General features: G+C 43.4%; 1 protein-coding gene and 1 non-coding gene across 6 annotated transcripts in view; one reads left to right on the plus strand and one right to left on the minus strand.

Moving 5' to 3' along the window:
- The window catches only part of LOC101008901 (protein-cysteine N-palmitoyltransferase HHAT), a 302,834-nt gene that overhangs the window by 243,982 nt on the left and 37,131 nt on the right, over positions 1–21,721 (minus strand). For 4 of the 5 annotated variants that reach the window (XM_031660419.1, XM_031660391.1, XM_031660399.1 and 1 more), the window contains exon 3: positions 21,061–21,128. In XM_031660419.1, the coding sequence (XP_031516279.1) occupies positions 21,061–21,128 (68 nt within the window). Of the gene's footprint in view, positions 1–20,978; positions 21,129–21,721 lie in introns of all 5 variants that reach the window. The other variant, XM_031660453.1, reaches the window with a different exon arrangement.
- LOC116271916 lies at positions 9,163–9,274 on the plus strand. Its single transcript, XR_004180654.1, has one exon. It is a non-coding gene; the product is annotated as a U5 spliceosomal RNA (small nuclear RNA).

Genomic DNA, 21,721 nt, shown 5'->3' on the forward strand with positions numbered 1-21,721 from the left:
TGATCCACCAGCCTCAGCCTCCCAAAATGCTGGGATTACAGGCATAAGCCACTGCGCCTGGCCTGAAGCTCATTTTTCCTTTATTCTTCGTTTTTCTTTTTTAAGTAGTTCTGTTTTTTATCTCTGTGTTACTGAGTTAACTAGAGGTCAGAGAAAGCAGATTATTTGTCCAAATCTAGTAAGGGGCAGAACTGGGTTTCTAACCTAGGCCTGTCTGATGCCAAGGAGGAAACCCTTTTCTGAGATGTTTCTACTCATACTTGTCCCTGTACCTGGACTCTCTGCCCTTCCCACCCCTTTGGCCCACAAAACTATTTGACTAGACAATCTCCAACCCAGAGTGCACCTCATTAATGCTCCATAACCACAAAGCCAGCCCAGTGACATGCACAAAACACTCACTAAATAGTACAATTCAAACGTCAGTGCAGAAGTGAAGCTTTCCCATCCCTGCAGCTCCCAGGTGGACCTCATTGCACTCCCTTCTCTGTCATCCACATCTCAATTCTAGAACTTTTATTATCGCATATTTATTATATTACTTTTATTCATGTATTTTCTCTCTGGAGGGAAAAATGGAGTTCTCCGAGAGCAAGAACCTTGACTTAAATCTGTCTCCTATATACCCAACATTCAGTAAGCCTTTCAAATGGCGGGGAGCAGGAAGGGAGCCAAAAAATCAGGCCATCTAGTACTTGTCACATTTCTCCCCCTGTTTAAGCTTGGAAAAGTCACTTAACTATCTGGACTTGAATTTCCTTGTGTGTAAAATGAAGGGCTCCACTAGCACGATGTCTAAGATTCCTTTCAGAAAATGGGAAAGACAGTTATTTTCCAGGCTAAAGGAAAGAAATACTAAGAAAGTGCTTGTCACCCACCCATGCAGAGGGGGTGGTCCCCCCTTCTCACACCCCTATGTCACTAGGGAAGAAAGTTACAAGAAAAAATTCCTGGCAAGTGAGGACTTGCCCTAGCAACTCACCACTGAGTAAATCTTTCCCTCCTTCTAGCCTTGAATTCTCATCGCCCTTAAACCTTGCCAGATCACAACTCACTCTCAGCCGCTTAGCTGGAGTACCGTGTTGTTATCACAAGGGATGGCTACAATTCTGGTTCTGTGCTTTCTCTTGCATTCCCCAGAAAATTGAGGACTATTCTCCAGCTGAAAACAACACAAATGCATAGCTACTGAGGCCTGGTCAACAGACTAAAATGTAAGGTACCAAGCCAAGTGCCAAGGCACTCACCAAGACGCCCTAAGTGAATGAGAGAAATTCACCCTGTTGCCACATCAGTTAGCTCAGTCTGCTAGTTCCTCGATCCAGATCCCTGGCCCCACTGTTTTTGGAGTCTTTTTGGATTTTTTTTGTAATCAGTCCATGACCTGCTGAATAGTTCCACTGTTTATCTCCTAGTGAGATGGGTCAGGAGCACTGTTTTATTATGCCTGTTGATGGCATTTGTAGATAGCTTGCTATCAGCTCAGAAGTTTACATCTACAAATGAAGCAGAGTCTAAGAAAGGCCATGGATGAGCCTTAAAAATGATTTGAGGTCAGGCGCAGTGGCTCACGCCTATAATCCCAGCACTTTGGAAAGCTGAGGTGGGTGGATAGCTCGAGGCCAGGAGCTCGAGACCAGCCTGGCCAACATGGTGAAACCCCGTCTCTACTAAAAATACAAAAATTAGCTGGGAGTGCTGGTGCATACTTACAATCCCAGCTACTCGGGAGGCTGAGATATGAAAATCACTTGAACCTGGGAGGTGGAGGTTGCAGTGAACCGAGATCATGCCACTGCACTCCAACCTAGGTAACAGAGCAAGACTTTGTCTCAAAAAAATAAAAATAAATAAAACTTTTTAAAAAATGATTTGACCCATTGTATAATCATTCAAATATTTCAAGAAATTTTATTGAGCATCTAGTATATGCTGCTTCATATACTCAATCACAGCACATCAATTAGGCTTTGATATCCAGGAAAGTCTTGGAGCTACTGCAAAATCGTTTTCCTCCCTGTACTATATGCTAGACCTACTTCAATTCTGCAGACTGTTCTCTACTCACTTCTACCCATTTGGCCTTATTCCTTCCATTCCATGCCCCCTACACAGCACCAAAGTAATATTTTTAAGAGCATAATTGATCATGTTATTTCCCCCACTTAATATTCTTCATGTGCTCCCCTTAGCATTTCAGAGAAACTTCTCAGTGAGACTCATGCAGTTCTTCATAAAATGGCCCTGTCCCCCTGTCCTATCTAACCTTCACTGCCCCCACCATCCCACATTACAACTGCATTGACCGCTCTGACCCCACAGCCCCACATTCATGTAGCTGGGCCTCCCACACTTTGCTCCCTCTATTTGGAAAAACCATCACTGAAGCATCATGTGAATGAGGACCTACCTTTCAGGTCTTAGCTCAGGCAAGCCTTCTCCCAGGAAGCCTTTCCTAATCCATCCATTCAGCCTGGACTCAGTGTCCCTTGCCTATGCTCTCATAATATGCCACTATGGTTACCTGTATCAAAGCAACTTATCCCACTGTGCTTTTTATTTTTTTACTTTATGTTATTTTATTTTGAGACAGAGTCTCGCTCTGTCGCCCAGGCTGGAGTGCAGGGGTGTGATCTCAGCTCACTGCAAGCTCTGCCTCCCGGGGTCACACCATTCTTCTGCCTCAGCTGCCTGAGTAGCTGGGACTACAGGCGCCCGCCACTACGCCCGGCTAATTTTTTTTTTTTTTTTTTTTTTTTTTTTTTTTTGTATTTTTAGTAGAGATGTGGTTTCACCGTGTTAGCCAAGATGGTCTCGATCTCCTGACCTTGTGATCCTCTCGCCTCAGCCTCTCAAAGTGCTGGGATTACAGGCGTGAGCCACCGCGCCCGGCTTATTTTATTTTATTTTATTTTTGAGATGGAGTCTCGCTCTGTCACCAGGCTGGAGTGCAGTGGCATGATCTCGGCTCACTGCAACCTCCATCTCCTGAGTTCAAGCGATTCTCCTGCTTCAGCTCCCAAGAAGCTGGAATTACAGGCATGCACCACCACGCCCAACTAATTTTTGTATTTTTAGTAGAGATGGGGTTTCACCACGTTGGCCAGGCTGGTCTCGAACTCCTGACTGCAAATGATCCACCCTTCTCGGCCTTCCAAAGTGCTGGGATTACAGGCGTGAGCCACCAGGTCCAGCCCCCATTGTGTTTTAATTACAGGTTACTGAGCTGTCTCTCCACTAGACTGTGAGCTCCTTTCCGACAGGGCCTACATATATATTAAGCATTGTATCCTTCAATAAACGTAATATATTAGATGCTCAATAAAAGTTCGAAAAATTTGAATGATTATACAATGAGTCAAACTATTTTTAGGAACCTGGTATCAGCACAGTCTGCTGGGAAAGGGGAAGAAGAGATACCAAAAGTGAAGAACCCAGTTTCTGGCTTAGAATGCCTTTATAACCCCAGGTAGGGAGAAAATATAAGCTCACAGAATAGTTCTAGTGGACGATCTGCTCTGCAGATTATCCTGACCAACTCAAGGCCCACTCTCTGAAAAATCAATTACTGACTCTCAAGACATGGCCAAAGCATAGTACTATTACAATAGAGGACCCATTTCATATTCATAAGAAACACATAAACTAAAGTATGGAAAACACCTGGAATACAGCCAGGAATGTATGAAGTACTATGTCCTTGTTTGTTCAGTAAATATACAAATAAACAAACAAACAACAAACTCGATTCTACTTTGATAGGCCCAGAAACACAACGCCAGGAGTTTTCAGCTGCACATCCTGAAACAGTTAGAAGCACCCATAGTTAGAATATGAGAGAGTTCAGCTGTTCAAGATCCCAAACCCAGTGCAACAAAAGGAAAGAAGAAAGTTCTAGAGACTGTGGACTGAAAAGAAGTGAGTCCATGGTTAACAAAAAGGAACTTCAGCATTCAGGAAAGCAACCATCTTAATCTTTTCCTAAGAAGAAAACATCTGCTTGTACAGCAGGTACTGCCAATTAACTCAACCATGACTATTTACTCCTCTCTAGCATTACTTCCTACACATTACAGGTTAGAAGGTTGAAAACTACATATCCCCGAATTCCCTGTAGCTGGCAGGTCTAAAAATGGCTGAACTTCTGATGAACAAATTCAAACACTATGACTCTGAGAGTAAAGGAACGATGCATGGGCTGTGAGACTTCTGAAGAAAATGGTGGCAGAGGCCCTTTGGCTGTTCTGCAGCAGCCATGATGGAGATTCTGGGGTCCAGTCAGGTCAGAGATGCTGAAGCTGTCAGATGTGGCACCAGAGCCCTAGGTTCTCAAGCCAGGAGCTATGTGGCAGCAGATGTGTAGGGTGGCTCTCGGAACTGTCTCTGGTAGCTCACTTAGTGCCTGCTCCTACAGGTCTTTCCATTATTCTGAAATGTCTTTAAATCCCTGCAATAATTGTCTTTTTAAAATGACTGCAATAGATTCTGTTGTCTGCAGTGGAACCATGACTAACATACTATGGAAGAAATGTCTCCTCTGATTGGAATCCAGCTCCAGCTTAATAACAAAAGCATTATGAAAACAATTCACTTTGAAGGACACTAGTCTGAAATAAGTCTATTCAATGGAGGAAAATGACATAGAAGAAAACACCAGCTAGGTCAACCCAATGAATGCTCAAGAACTAGGTAATGGAGGCAGTGATTGTTTGTTAGAATACAGTCACAGATGCATTTATGTATTTCAAAACCAAAAGATATGTAATGTTCTCTATACCAAAAAAAGGTAAATGTTTCAGGTGATGGATATCCCAATTACCTTTATTTGATAATTACACATTGTATAGAGGTGTCAAAGTATCAAATGTACTCCAAAAATATGTACAACTATTGTATATCAATTTTTAAAGAAAAAAAAAGGAAATGACCTACCTTACCAACCACTGTATATTTTTCATTATTATACCTTTTTCCTTCAGAGAAAACAGTACAGAGCTGAATATATTTACTATTTTCCTTATCCTCATACCTAGCAAGTTGTAAAAATAAAATACTACAGAAATACTACACATGTTTGTGTACCTATTTCCTAAATAGCATTATTGGCTTATTGTTTACTTGGAGACCATATATAATATCTAATTACACTGAATAAGAGTTATCTGCGATCAGAGAAAACCTTTATGAGGTTCTTGAAATCACAAATGTTTCCCTGCACATTCTAAGGCAGCAAACTGACCTGAATGGCCCGTGAATCTCCAGACAAGAAACACAAAAGGAGACTAATTTTGTAAGAATTCCGCACAAAAGAGGCACTGCTCTCCGAATGAACCCGGGCTAATGATTCATTGAGCAATTATTGGAAGAGTTTTCTTTTTCCTTCAACAACTGCTTTTCTCTTTCTAAAAGAATTTGAACTAAATCATTTTACTGCTTACAATTTCCAGAGACAACACTCTCTCCCAGTCAATACTTTCTGAAAGATAAAACGCTTCCACTAATCAAACCTTTTCTTCTGGAAATAACGAAGTCCCTGCTGAAACATCATCACCCTCCTGCATAGGTGAAGATGCTTACAAGGGCAGGGACGCCGCCAACAGGACAGGCCCAGGCTGCCCTGTTCTACTGTGTGCCGTTCCCAGCCTCTTCATTGCCCCTCGCCACACAAGCCAGGCAAATTGGTCCAGGGTAAAATGGTAAAGGGGAGGTGTTTTGTGGAAGAAGAAAAGAGAAAGCCTCTTAAGACAAGAGGACCTAATGAACATGGGTAAGTTATTTCGCATATCTTCAGCCCAACTGCCAACCTAAACTCAGTAACATCCTCTGGTCACAACTCTCTACCTACCTACCTATTTCTCAGAAGTCACTTTGGATTATGCAGGAGAGCAAGACTGCAGAATCTATTCGGTTTAACATGAATAGATTCTGTCTCCCTGCTCTGTCTATGCCATATTCCCACCTTTCCTTTCCTCCTAAAGCCAGCAAAGAAGGAATCAAATGTTTAAAAAGAAACATTAAATTTCAGGGTGAACTTGAAGGCACAAAACTATATTATTTTCCCCACATCTCTCAAATTGGAAAAACACTATATTTTCTACAAGGTATATGGAAAAAAAGAGCTATAAACGATGAAAAAAGGTGATAAACAAATTGGAGATCATGACAAAAAAATGTAATAGAATGAGATGACTGGAGAACAAATTACACAGAATCATGACTCCTCAGCTTCAAAATATGCTAATAAATCACACATACCATTAATGTCACTTCCCCAGAATATCAAAAAGACAAAGTGAGTCACAATAACATGGAAGGAAAAAAGATCCTCAGCCTGTTGGGGGCCACAGCCCCTAAAATGATCCTTACACTCAGAGAATTTACTCTCTGCTGAGGAAGTCTTCACACACGCAAGAAAACTGGTTTGTACAGAACGTCTCTGCAGTGGACAAACAGAGCAAACTGGAACTCCACATGGAAGCCCAAAATGTTGGAGATCCCCAGGGCAAAAGGCCAATTAAGAAAGAAAGTATAATCTCAGAGAGAAAAAGGAAGAATTAACACTTTTGCCATCTATCTAGGGGAAGAAGAAGGGAACCCTCCATAATCCCAGATGCCACCTTTCTACTTTACACACTGCCTGAAAGACCAGGGACACAGGTGAGCAGAGCTATGTTGAAGAGTACTCCCATACATCTTTACATCTGTCCCCCTTGCCCGTTAGCTCCCAAGCTGTTCAAGAGACACCTCCCCACCCATATCACCTGTGAACCCACCAGCCATCACAGGCAGCCCAGGAACCTGGGAGACCGGGAATAGAGACAGACAAGAACAAGACCAAGGCTCACCACATCCTCAGGGCACACTGCCCCATCCTTCCCCCGCTGTCCATTGCTTCTACCATCTCTCTTCAGAAACCTATTTGTGTATTAATAAAATAACTCATCTTATTGACGACACCTGAAACTCACTTTAAAACACAGACTACAACACAGAGACTTCTGCTTTCAGGCAAGACATAGTACGCACACTTATCCCTATCCCTCCACCAATGACAGCTAAAACCCTTGGATGTCATATATAAAACAAATGCAAGGAGATTCTGAATGGTGAAAAGAGCAGACTGGGCTAGAGAGCTGAGGACCTACGGAATGACAATAAGCAAAATAAAATTAAGTATGAAGTAAATGTTGATATATTAATATTTACATTAATGCAATATTAATTATACTTAATATAACTTACTAGATGGGCTTAATAGCAAAAGTAGATTACATAAGAAAGAATTATTGAGCCAGGCATGGTGGCTCACGCCTGTAATCCCATAACTTTGGGAGGCCGTGATGGGTGGATCATTTGAGGCTAGGAGTTCCAGACCAGCCTGGCTGACATGGCAAAACCCCCTATCTAGTAAAAATACAAAACAATTAGCTGGGCATGGTGGCACATGCCTGTAATCCCAGCTTCTTGGGAGGCTGAGGCAGAAGAATCGTTTGAACCCAGGAGGCAGAGATTGCAGTGAGCCAAGATTGCACCACTGCACTCCAGCTTGGATGACACAGTGAGAATTTTTTTTTTTTTTGAACCTAAGGATAGATCAATAAAAATCACCCAATCTGAACGAGAGAGAGAGAAAACTGACTGAAAAAATACAGCCTCAGAGACCCTTGATATAAGAACAAAAGACCTGACATTGGTGTCATTAAATTTTCCAGAAAGAAAGAAGAAAAAAAATGAGGTTAAAAATATGTTCAAAGAAATAATGGCAAAAAAAAAAAAAAAAAATCCCCAAATTTGGCAAAAAGCATAAACCTACAGATTCAAGAAGCTGAATAAACCCCAATCAAATTAAATACAGCAATTAAAAGACAGAGCTTGGCAGAATGGATTGCTAGAAAAATGACCCAACTCTAGACTGTCTACAGGAATTCACTTTAAATATAATGAAATGGGGAGGTGGAAACTTAAAAGGATGGAAAAGAATATGGCATACATACATGAATCAAAAGAAAGTTTGAGTGGCTCTATCAATGGCAGATAAAGTAGACTTCAGAGAAAGAAAATCACCAGGGTCAAAAAGGGTCATTGCAGAATGATAAAAATATCTTCTCACCAATAAGATGTAAGAATCCTAAATATGTACATGTATATACACATACACATATACATATATATTAAAAGCATTGTGGTTTTTCAGGGATTAGAGATGAGGAGGAACAGGGTGAGTATGGCCACAGAAGAGGTAGCACGGAGTAGCTCTTCAAGGTCCTATATCTTTATTATATTGGTGTTTACATGAATTTACACATGTGATAAAACTGCATATAACTATATACATATATACAAATAGGTGCCTGCAAAACAGGTGAAATCTGATTAAAGTCTGTGGGTTGTACTAATGTCAAGTTCCTGGGTTTGAGTTTACTATGGAAGATTCCCCACTGGGGAGCTAACCATCAGGTCCTCCTGTTGACAACAACAGACACCAGAGACTGCTGGGGGGTGGGAGGGAGGACTGGCAAGGGCTGAAAAACTATTGAGTACTGTGCTCAGTACCTGGGTGACAGGATTATTCACACCCTCAACCTCAGCATCACACAATATACCCAGGTAACAAATTTGTGTATATACCCCTGGAATCTAAAATTAAAAGTTGGGGGAAAAAAAAGATTCCCCACTGGGGAATCTGGGTAGAGGTACACAAGGCCTCTCTGTACTATTGCTGCAACTTCCTGTAAGTGTGTAATTGTTTCAAAATAAGACGATGCTAAAGATAACAAATCGTACTCCAAGTCCCATTATATAAAAAGGGCTAAAACAAGAGTTTCTATGGTTAACCCAGGATGGGATTTAGAACCCTGCTAGCATGTCCTCTACTTCGCCCCCTAGTGGTAGCACCAAAGGCACCCGGTGAATAACAAGGTGTGGAATCTCAAGGTGATGACTCAACATTCATTTGCATACCCATAGTACCCTGCACATAGTAAATTCTTTAAAGCTTAAAACAATATTTCTTTTGACTCAACATTTCTAACTATGGGAAGATTAAATAATTCTTTTTGTGCAAACTGTAGGCAGTAATTCTTTTTGTGTGAATTGTAGGCACCATCGGTGTACTAGGAGTTGCAGTTACTGCCATAATGAGTTAAAAACGACTTTTCATATTCACTGGTTTCTCTTCAGATCGAATAAATCTTTCGCCTTTTACTAAAGATTTCCGTGGAGAGAAACAAATCAGTTTAAAATTAATTTTTTGAAGCCTTGCCTTGGCAAGGCAGATCATGTTTTATAAAGAAAGATCTTAAAATGAAAGCATTGTAGTGCAGCAACTTTCGGTTGTAGTGTTACATTGTTGCTGTTCACCCTTAGCTTAAACACTGAATAATAAAACTTGCAAGGCCATGGTTAACTCTTGTTTTCCATCTCGAAGCTCCGAGTCATATATGAGTCATATATCTCAAAAGTCATATAACTTTCCCTGGTGGCATCTGACTTGCTAATTAACAACATTAACATTAGAGACACAGACTGGCTTAGACGATTTAGAAGTGATGGCCTTTAAGAGCCTAAATTCAGTCACATGGTTGGAGAATTTCTGGTTGCCTGTCTTTAAAGAAGTCCCAAATCCATCCCCCTCTAGATAATATTCTATTATCTATCTACCTAGTAAGAAATTCAATGCAAGGTGGTGATGCAAGCTCCTTAAAGGACTCCATCAATTCCACTGATCAGCTTGGTGTAAACTGGTTTCCACTGCTTGCCTAGCAAGTGTTTAATAAACGTACATATGCCAGATAGAATTTGACCTGAGATTTGCTTTCATCAAACCTGGGAGCAAAATTATGGCGGAATAACAAACCTTCATCCATCTCAAACTTTTCGGCAGCTATTGTCATCCCTGAAAGTGGCATCAGTCAGTTCCCCACACAAAGACACCCCACTTTACATCTTCTCCCACGTGCCCCTGTGATCTCGTTCTTACCTTGCTGCTGCTGCTTAATTTCTTTTTAACAAAGGCTTATCAACTGTCATGTCATGATTTTAAAAGGTAATAACCTTTTTAAGAATGCTGACAGGCACCACTTTTAGGAAATGTACTGAGAGAAGGAAATGTTTTCCCTCCTTCCCGCTTCCCCATACCTCCCCCCAAATTTCAGATCCCGCCACTATTCAACCTGCCCTAGGCTGGAATAATCCCTTCCCCCTTTCTCTCTGGGTCTTGTTATGGCACTTATATAATTCTGAATCCTGTTACAGCACTTATATGTTTGTGTGTAAATTAACTTTAATCCACCTCTAAGGACAGTTCTTAACATTGAAAGTATCCAAATAAGGAGTCCAGAAAGAGTGAGTTAGCATTTGAAGGACTCTAATCAGAAATCTACTCCCATACATGACTACAATTCAAATAATTCCAACATGGTACCTAAAGCTGCACCTGAAAGTTTACTAGCATAAGGAATGTTAGGAATAAATATTTTACTAATGAAAAGCATGGTGCTCAACATGTGATGGATTAAAATTTTTCATTATTACCCTTGTACTAATGAAGTATGTAAGAATCCCTTGAGGCCAGGTGCAGTGGTTCACGCCTGTAATCCCAACACTTTGGGAGGCTGAGCCAGAAGGATCGCTTATGCCCGGGAGTTAGAGGTTACAGTGAGCTATGATTATGCCACCGCACTCCAGCTTGGATGACAGAGCAAGACTCTGTCTTTAAAAAATAAATAAATAAATAAATAAATAAATAAATAAATAAATAAATAAATTAGTCTGGGTATGGTAGCTCACACCTGTAATCCTAACAGTATGGGGGGCCATGACAGGAGGACTGCTTAAGGCAGGGAGTTTGAGATAAGCCTGGGCAACAAAGCAAGACCCTGTCTGTACAAAAATTTTAAAACTTAGCTGGATATGGTGGCACATGCTCACAGTCCCAGCTATTCTGGGGGCTATGGTGCTGACACCACTACACTCCAGCCTGGCCAAGAGAGACCCTATTAAAAAAAAAAAAAAAACCTCCCTTGAGTCCAGCACCCAAAGCATTGAAGGTCTAACACTCTCTTGGTCTGTGTCTTTTGCTTCAATAAGGCTCTATCCTCTAATCAGAGTAGAAGGGTAACTGCTTCAGCCAGCAGAATAGAATTGCACCAGCCTCAGAAGGAACTTCCTGCAAGATGCTTGTTGGAGTACCTAAAGACAAACAATAGAGGCTTCACAAGCTTTCAGGAACAGGCTCAATGATGGGTTTTGTACCTCCCTACCTAATGAATATTTGTACTTGTAGGAGAATTCAGAGTTAGACACTTTCACTCTTTAACATACCACTTGGTGGCAAGGTTGTGGGAGAGAAGACGTTTAACTCCTATTCACCTCCAGATGCCAGAAGTTACCAAGAGTAAAACCAAAGAACTTTATTTTGTTAAACAACAAAATAGGCTTGGGTCAGTTCAAAACATAGTACTTCCATTCAACACTCAGCTCCAACCCACCTACTCCAGAGAGTCTTCTCTGATCATTCCAAGGCTACAAACTCTCCCAGCAATTTTTGGCTACACCGACTAGGGACAATCCTACATATGGAAACACTTTGTTAAACGGCATGCCAGGGCCAGCTTTCAGGCAGGACCCACCAGCAGGGCCAACTGTCCTGGCTGTGTACAGCCCTAGCTCTTGTTACATACTTCACACATCAGCCGTATTAAAGCTAGGGGTGTCCTCCTGGAATTCTCAAATAGAGTATAAACTTGTTGAGTAGAGAAATAATGCCTCTTACTTCCTTAACCTACAGTATTATCACAACCCAGACCAGAAAGCAGGTAGTAAGCACTGACTTGTAAATTGACTGCTTTGTGACTGAGAAATTTCTCACCATTCTCAACAGTGGGAATGTCTTCATCTTTCCATCGAACTCCCTCAAACATTAGTAGACTCTTGATAATGTTTGCTGAGTTGAGGTGAACATGCCCATTGGGGTTGGGGACTTCTTGTAAAGGAACATTGATCTCTTGGCAACATTTGCTTTGTTTCATGTGTGTAAATTCCGGTGAGTTTACAGAGGTTAGGCCTTAACTCATTTTCATTAAGCCGCAGCCCCTCAAAGATTATTCCAGCATGTCTGTCATATCCCTGCCTCCCTCCAGCTGATGGGAGCAGATTAATAAGTGATTTGGCTGTGTGTGTGAATGTTCAGCCTGTCTTGATTAACAGAAAATTGGATTTTATACAGTTTTTCCCCTTCCCAGAGAGGCTTGCTTAGCAGAGACAGATTCCTGTGTACCATGCCAGCCCTTCCAGACAAAGAATGTGGGTTGAAGGGTCTCCAAATGGCAGGGGCAAGAAACCCACGGATTTGGCCAGGCGGGGTGGCTCACACCTGTAATCCCAGCACTTTGGGAAGCCAAGGCAGGCGGATCACTTGAGGCCAGGAGTTTGAGACCACCCTAGCCAGCATGTTGAAAACCTGTCTCTACTAAAAATGCAAAAAGTTAGCCAAGTATGGTGGCACATGCCTATAGGCCCTGCTACTTGGGAGGCTGAGGCACGAGAATCGCTTGAACTTGGGAGGCAGAGGTTGCAGTGAACCGTGGTTGCGCCACTGCACTCTAACACGGGCAACAGAGTGAGACACTGTCTCAAAAAAATAAATAAATAAGAAAAAAAACCCATGATTAGCGATGGAAGGTCAGGTTTGCTTCCTTCTTGTGAACACAAAGAATGCCGGCTCTTTACCCATCGGTACAAGACCTTTTGTCTAGTCTCATCCATGCTAGATTTTCTTCCTGACATTTAAATTTGCAGACAGGTAGGAAAAACGTAAGATGCTAGTGATTTCCTGGTTAGAACAGGAATAGGAATTGTAGCTCTCTGCCTCATGTAAAAACAGGATCTGCAGCCAGGTGCAGCGGCTCACGCCTGTAATCCCAGCACGTTGGGAGGCCGAGGCGGGCTGATCATGAGGTCAGGAGATCAAGACCATCCTGACTAACATGGTAAAACCCCGTCTCTACTAAAAATACAAAAAATTAGCTGGGCGTGGTGGTATGTGCCTATAGGCCCAGCTGCTCGGGAGGCTGAGGCAGAAGAATCGCTTGAACCTGGGAGGCAGAGGTTGCAGTGAGCCGAGATCACATCACTGCACTCCAGCCTGGGTGACAGAGTGAGACTCTGTCTCAAAAAAAAAAAAAAAGAAAAAGAAAAATAGCATCTGCATTGTGAATGGATAAACAGCAAATTTGTTTATTAATTCTTAGCCACCAGGTAACCTGCTGTGTTCTCTCTCTTTTCTATCTAGTAGTTCATGGGAAATATTATTTGTTTCATTAAAAAGGTCCTTGAAGGCCAGGCGCAGTGGCTCACGCCTGCAATCCCAGCGCTTTGGGAGGCCAAAGTGGGCAGATCATGAGGTCAGGAGTTCAAGACCAGCCTGGACAACATAGTGAAAACTCATCTCTACTAAAAATACAAACATTAGTCAGGCATGGTGATGGGCACCTGTAGTCCCAGCTTCTTGGGAGGCTGAGGCAAGAGAATCACTTGAACCCAGAAGGCAGAGGTTGCAGCGAGCCAAGATCATGCCACTGCACTCCAGCCTGGGTGACACAGCGAGACTTTGTATGGAGAAAAAAAAAAAAAAAGGTGAAGGTAGAATCAAGCGTTTAGCTCTGCAAAACTAACAGATTGAGAGAGAGAGAGCGTGTGTGTGTGTGTGTGTGTGTGTGTGTGTAGAGAAGAGAAAGAAGAGAGAGACAGGGCAAGACAGGAAAATCAGTCAGAGGGCTTCAGAAAGAGTCCACAGAAGAAATGGCACCTGAAACCCTTCAATGACTGACCACTGCCCTCTGGATAAAGTCCAGACTCCACATATGGCACTCCATGGCCTTTATGATCTATCCCCTGCCTATCTTGAGTCATTTGCCCTCCTCACAACTCAACCTTCTAGCCAAGTCAAATTTATTTCACTCAAATCCAGGTCGTCAGGCATGCTATTCCCTTCACCTAGCTTTCCCGTCGCCCAGCCATCACCTCCCTTCAGTCCCTGCCGGTGGGGTTCTCTGCACCCTCTGCCTCTACAAGCCCCAGTGGCTATTGCACCACCAGCACACTGTCACATCATCACCTTCCCCAAAACTTCAGAGCCCACTCAGGACAGAGACTGAGCCTGGAATGTCACAGCATCCCTGGCACGTGGCCTGGAAGCTGCTTACACAGCAGGTGCACATTTAACTCATTTGTTAAATGAGTCAAAATGGAATGTTGTTTTCCTGAAGTATTAAAATGCAGAGGCATTTATAAATAAGCCAGATCTTAAAACCTTCATGGGCAAAGCATGAGTAGCTAAGAACTACATCTTTATAGAAATACCTCTTTCTCTATGTTCATGGTCATTCGTATTCAAGCTTCCCTGCCTGCCTCTGCCTCTTCTTCCTAAGCCTCCTCACAGGCACTGGAAAGTCCTTTCTGATTTTACTTCTGAAAGAACAGCTTATTTAGAGGTCTGCCCCAATTTCAGAAACCTGTCATGGGAAAATGCGTCCTCAGGAAAGAACAGAATTGATTACTTGTAACACTCTTTATAATGCATTAGGATTTTGAGAGCTCTTTTCAATAGCAGTCCCCCTCTACATGTAAATGTCACTCTGTAGAACATTACCTCCTTGCTAGAAAGGGAGAATCAATTCTTTTTTTTTTTTTTTTTTGAGACAGAGTTTCACTCTTGTTGCCCAGGCTGGAGTGCTATGGTGCAGGCTCGGCTCACTGCAACCTCCGCCTCCCAGGTTCAAGTGATTCTCCTGCCTCAGCCTCCCAAGTACCTGGGATTATAGGCACCCGCCACCACACCCAGCTAATTTTTGTATTTTTAGTAGAGACGTAGAGACGGAGTTTCACCATGTTGGCCAGACTCGTTGTGAACTCCTGACCTCAGGTGATCCGCCCACCTCAGCCTCGGAAAGTGCCGGGATTACAGGCATGAGCCACTGTGCCCAACCAAGAATCAGTAATTCTTAGTGCTAAAGCAAGGAATTATTCATCCATGGAAGAAAAAAATAACAATAACCACAATAACATGTATTGTGCATCGATTCTGTACTAACCACAAGCATGCTAGGTGTTTTCTGTCCATCACCTCTTCATAACCTTTTATTCCCATGTTTCAGGTAATACACCTGAGGCTAAAAGGAGGGAAATGAGGCCAGGCCACAGTGGCTCACGCCTGTAATCCCAGCACTTTGGAAGGCCGAGATGAGTGGATCACTTGAGGCCAGCAGTTCGAGACCAGCCTGGCCGACATGGCAAAACACCATCTCTACTAAAAATACAAAAACTAGCTGAGTGTGGTGGCACACGCCTGTAACCCCAGCTACTCAGGAGGCTGAGGCAAGAGAATCACTTGAACCTGGGAGGCAGAGGTTACAGTGAGCCGAGATCATGCCACTGTACTTCAGCCTGTCTCAAACAAATACATACATTTTTTTTTTACAAAGGAGGTAAATTATTTTCCCAGATGTAGCAAAGCCAAATTTGAACTCAAGCCCATCCAACTCCAAACCTGTGCTCTTTCTATTATGCCAAGTATTTATGATCTTGAATCCTAAATAAAATGAAAAAAATTAATGACAATATACCTGACATAGAACTTCATTTGTATCAGTTTGATTCAGATGCCACTGTCTATAAACATGTTTACGTCATCGAGCAAGCAACATGGGCACTGAAATATTTCCTCTATCTCCCTGGCATCACTAGAGAGAAGACCAGTAAGAAGTAACAGACAGGGACTGGCAAATACGACGACAGATCACGCCAGAACCCAGCAAGACTGGGTTCACCCCATCCCTGCCACACACAGGCTCTAGCACAGCACGCTGGAGTCTGCGGGGGTGGGGGGTCGGGGGGCGCTTTTACCCTGACAGCCTGGAAGAGCAAACATTACAAAAAAGGATGCAAAAACCAAAGCATATGGAGTCTGAACAGACCTTGACAGCCGCACCTACACAAGCACCCACACCGCATCTGTTGTCTCGGCAAGTGCCATCAGCGTTACCCTCAAAGAAATGACAAAGCTCAAAGAAATGACAAAGCTCAAAGGCATTCTTGACTGGGGTTGTAATCCTCCAAACCTGAACATCGTCAAAAATTGGAGGACTACAGTCAGGTCCAGCTCCCTTTCACTGCCCTAAGTGAAGCTTCACTTCGAGTCACCGTTTCCCTAATATGTTCTTCCCTTTTCTAACCACAGCGACACCACTGGAACAGCGTCTCCTCTACCGATGATCTTGCCAAACCCTACCCATTCTTTGCAGCTCAGGTGAAGGTACAGCCCCTTCTCCCAGAGGCAGTTTGTGATTGTTTTGTGCCCAGAGTGGTCTCTCCCTCCTCTGACTCTACACACTGTCCCACTTCGCCCGCTTACCTACACGGCTATCTAGAGGCACGGAGGACGATGTATTTCACCTCCATGCTGCAACCTGGCACTTCACTCTTTCCTGCAGTTAAATTCAATAAAATACTCACTGACTCTGCTCCAGGCATTGAAGATACAGAAATGATTAAATCCCAGCCCTGCTTTTGTGGGACCCACAATCTATGTGAGAAAGGATAACACCAAATAAAATTCTACAAATCAATTTTTCATAATAGGGTACACAATTTGATCCAAAACAGAGCTATCCTATCACCCTGTTTACTGCCTTCATGTCATTTAGCTCAGTCTGCGGCCATTGTTTGTTCATTTATTTGTGGTCAGCTTGTCCCTAGTAGGAGACACTAGCATAGGAACATTGTCTGTCTGGTTCACCACTGTCCCCAGCACTCCATATGGACTTGAGCACAGAGACACTCTCGTTGAAAGCTGTATTTGTGGAAGGAAGTAAAGAGAGAGGCAGGGAAGTGTCAGGAACTATGAGTACCAAGGCCGGCTTGAGGTTCAGGCAATACTTCCACGACAGGGAGCCAGCTATGATCTGGAGTGTGAGTGACGGCCAGACAGGGAAGGCGTGAGCCCCAATCCAGAAGAGGAACAGGATGAGCAAAGGTAAGAATGGCAAATTGGCATGACTAAGACAGTGGTCATTTAAGAGCACTTAAATATTGCTATAGACCAGTTGCTTTTAAAAGGGGATGATTTTGCCTCCCGGGGGCATTTGACAATGCATGGAGACTTTTTAAACTGTTTTTTGTTTTTGTTTTTATTTTTAGAAACAGGGTCTCACTCTGATGCCCAGGCTGGAGTGCAGAGTGCAGTGGCACCATCTCAGCTCACTGCAACCTCCACCTCCTGGGTTCAAGCCATTCTCGTGCCTCAGCTCCTGGAGTAGCTGGGATTACAGGCACACGCCACCATGCCTGGCTAATTTTTGTATTTTTAGTAGACATGGGGTTTCATCATGCTGGCCAGGCTAATCTCAAACTCCTGACCTCAAGTGATCTGCTGGCATTAGCCTTCCAAAGTGCTGGGATTACAGGAGTGAGCCACCACACCCAGCTCACTTTTTTAAATTGTTAAGGCTTAGGGCAGGAAATGCTGCTAGCATCTACTAGGTAGAGTCCAGGGATTCTGCTAAGCATTGTACAATGTCCAGAGCAGCTCCCCACAACAGCCATCTGATCTAAAATGTCAGTAGTGGCCAGGCAGTGTGGCTCACACCTGTAACCCCAGTGCTTTGGGAGGCTGAGGCTAGGAGTTCAAGACCAGCCTGGGTAATATAGTGAGACCCCATCTCTACAAAATAATATATACAATTATTTTATATAAAATAAAAAATTAGCCAGGTATGGTGGTGCATGTCTGTAGTCCCAGCTACTCAAGAGGCTGAGGCAGGAGGATTGTTTAAGCCCAGGAGTTCAAGGCTCCAGTGAGCTGTGATTACACCACTGTACTCCAGCCTGGGTGACAGAGCAGGATCCCATCTCTAAAAAAAAAAATAATATTTAAAAAAATAAAATGTGGCCAGTCATGGTGGCTGACACTTGTAATGCCAGCACTTTGAGAGGCCAAGGCAGGTGGATCACTTGAGGCCAGGAGTTTGAACCAGCCTAGTCAACATGGTGAAACCTCATCTCTATTAAAAATACAAAAATTGGCCAGGCGTGGTGGTGTGTGCCTGTAATCTCAGCTACCTGGGAGGCTGAGACAGGAGAAATGTTTGAACCCAAGAGATGGAGATTGCAGTGAGCTGAGATTGTGCCACTGCACTCCAGCCTGGGTTACAGAGCGAGACCCTGTCTCAACAAAATAAAATAAAATGTCGGCCAGGCATGGTGGCTCATGCCTGTAATCCCAGTATTTTGGGAGGCCAAGGCAGGTGGATCACCTGAGGTCAGGAGTTCGAGACCAGCCTAACATAATGAAACCCCATCTCTACTAAAAAAAAATAATAATAATAAAATAAATTAGCTGGGCTTGGTGGCAGGCACCTGTAACCCCAGCTACTCAGGAAGCTGAGGCAGGAGAATCACTAGAACCTAGGAGGCAGAGCTTGCAGTGAGCCAAGATCATGCCACTGCACTCTAGCCTGGGCAACAGAGGGAGACTCTGTCTCAAAATAATAATAATAATAATAATAATAATAATAATAATGTCAGCAGTACTGAGGTTTACCAATCTAGCTGCAGACTAACATTCAAGGGATGGGCTGGTCAGAAAACATAAACTTTCTTCTAAAGGTCATGATTTCTAGTCACACCTAATATCTTCTTTTGATTAGAATTTGGACCAAAATAGCATGTGCTTGCCACCTCCTACAGCCTCTGAGAAAAGAAATATTCAGCAAAGACTGTTTTGATCCTAAGGACCTATATCAATGTCCTTCATCTGCTGGATATCCACCAGGACTCACCATTTCCTCCATAAATTCTAGGGCTCCAAACCACCCACCCCACATGCAAGGTGATGAGAAGCAGAAAGATGAGAAGGTGAGAGGCGCTCACAGCACTGTCAATGAATGAGAGACAGAGGGATGGACAGACAGATTTGTCGGGATGGCAAAAGACTGAATCCTTGGAGCTCCCAGAGTACGTGCCTGTGCCACGTGGACTTTTCTGTGAAGGCAGAATTGGCCTGAGCAACAACACTCCCAACCCCAGCCCTGTTATGAGAGCTGCTGTGGAGAGTGGAGAGCACTGTGGAGAGTGGAGAGCACTGACAGCACTGTGGAGAGTGGAGAGCACTGTGGGGGAGTGGAGAGCACTGAGAAGTGGTCATCTCTGCAGGGCTCTGGAGCCTCTGCAGGGAGTCAGTCAAGCAGCTGGGCTTGACCCAATGAAGTGACAGGAGCCGGGAAGTCAGTGAAGACAAAGCCCCTTTGTCTAGAAGTAGCAACACACGACTGGGCTGAGCCTGCCCTTGATAATGAAATCTGTGGCAGCTCCAAACCTTGTTGGGGCCTCACCCTGTGTTTCCTTTCTCGTGCTGCCTCACCACTGCTCCTCTGCAGCTCCAAGTCTCTCCAATGTGTCTGCTTATTTGTGCCCCTGGCACATAATTCTATATTTCAATATTATCTAAAATGTTTGAATTTTAATTCTAAAAGGAAAAAAATCACCTTTTTTTCTGCTGTAAGACATCTGCTAATGTTATAGTCGTAAAGAGTAGATCTGAGACACACAAAGGCTACCTCCTATTACATCTCAAATTCCACTTTGTGACAAAGCTTCCTAAATTTCCTCATCTCTGAGGTGGGTACAATACTACCCACATTACATTCTCACTAACGATCCTAAAAAGAGCTTATTTAAAGAAGAGCTATCTAGAAATGGATGCCACGGATGAAAATTCAATTTACATCTAAGTTTTCATGGAAGTATCTGGTGGGTAGAGCAAGGAAAGCCAAGAATGGCACCCCACGCAGGGCAGGATACTCTTCCAAGTTCCAGACAAACATGGGCCTTGGATCTTATGCATGGCTCTGTACAGCGCTGGGAGAAAGGAACGGCTTACCCTAGCAAATCAAAATGGAAATTGAGCTATATTTGTTACAATTCAAGTAAGATCTGCAACTTACAACAGGAGAAAAATATTAGTACAGTCAGTACCCAACTTGGACATGAACTGTCTTGCAAAAGTTCACTCATAAGCAGAATGTTCAGAACCTGGAATGCAAGGTGTCTTTTATGTCCCAAGCCAGCCCACAAAAGGCTGATTGAATTTATGATTTATTTGGTATATTACATACTTAAAGTAAAAATAGAAAACACAAAACAAAAAAAAAAACAATGCTCTGATAACATTTTAAAAACATATAAAAATACTTAGAAAAACAAATATGCAGCCCATAATCAGTCTTGACCCGAAGCCCACACCATGAGCTGGGCCCTGGACCCTCCACAGTCCAAGTCGTAACTGAAATGGGGCCCTAAGAAACTGAATGGAGAAGAATGAGAAGAACTCCAGCCTCAAAAGGACAGGGGTTCTGGTGGGAGAAAAAAGTAGTCAGGCATCTCTCAATTGGAAGAGAAGGGTGTGGTACCCTACCCAGAATATATACTCTAGCACAGACGTGCTACTGGTCACATCTAGAAAGACGTGGGTATGTGAAAGAACAGTGGCCACTCTGCCTGCTACCAAAGTAGACAAAATACAAAATGAGCTGCTGCTGAAGACAAGCGAGCCAGCACCCTGGCACCGCCCCACCAGAGGGAGGAGGAATGTGAATTCCCAGCACGCTGTGCAGCAGCGTGAACAGCCAGGGACACTCAGAGGCCAGAAGAAAGATGTTTCTGCAGCTGCCAACGGTCGGTGTAGGAGTGTCCAGGGGCCACATGTGATTCTGATGGATCTGGCTAGGTCAAGAAGGAAGTTTCTGAGCTTTCCAAAAGTGAAAACTGTCCTAACTGATAAGGTTAATCACATTTCTGGTATCTTCAGAAGAGAACAGGGGACAAGAAGATACAGACCCTGGGAATGCCTTCCCCAACACAGCACACTCACACCTTTACAGCAGAAAGGACGCCTCATTCCAGATTGTTGCTGAATACGATACCTGGATCGACTCCAAATACAAACGTGATGTGAAATATTGAAACCAGGTTTGAAAACAGATCTTTTATTCATCCACTTTGTACCTTCTTTAATCCTCCAAATAAAGTGTCAGTCTCCAGCTCAAATTCCTGGTCCAGCTCCTCTTCATGTTCTGACCAAAACAAACCAACAAAAAAAAAAGTCTTCGTTAGTCACAAATCTAAACAAAATTGGGTTGGCTGAAGAGCTGAAGCACTAAAGGAATTGGACTATGTCCTGGAAAAGCAGCCGGTGGACTAAGCTGCAGGCACGGAAACATACCACACTGCTTGACCCTGCTTTCCAGTGTTCTGTGACCTAAGTTCCTGGAAATACGTAGAGCCACTGATGGAAATTTGGCTTGTAATAAGGGTCACAAAAGGAGAGAGCAAGGGAGAAGAGTTTCCAACACAGGAAAACATGGGAAGGGTTACTGCAAATGGCCCACGTGCACATGCTGTTAGAAATTTTGGGCCCGGCATGGTGGCTCACGCCTGTAATCCCAGCACTTTGGGAGAATGAGGAGGGCGGATCACGAGTTCAGGAGTTCGAGACCAGCCTGACCAACATGGTGAAACACCACCTCTATTAAAAATACAAAAATTAGCCAGGTGTGGTGGCAGGCACCTGTAATCCCAGTTACTCAGGAGACTGAGGCAGGAGAATCGCTGGAACCGGAAGGCAGAGGTTGCAGTGAGCCAAGATTGCACCATTGTATTCTAGCCT

The sequence above is a fragment of the Papio anubis genome, chromosome 1 (assembly GCF_008728515.1).
Source record: "Papio anubis isolate 15944 chromosome 1, Panubis1.0, whole genome shotgun sequence".
Classification (NCBI taxonomy): domain Eukaryota; kingdom Metazoa; phylum Chordata; class Mammalia; order Primates; family Cercopithecidae; genus Papio; species Papio anubis.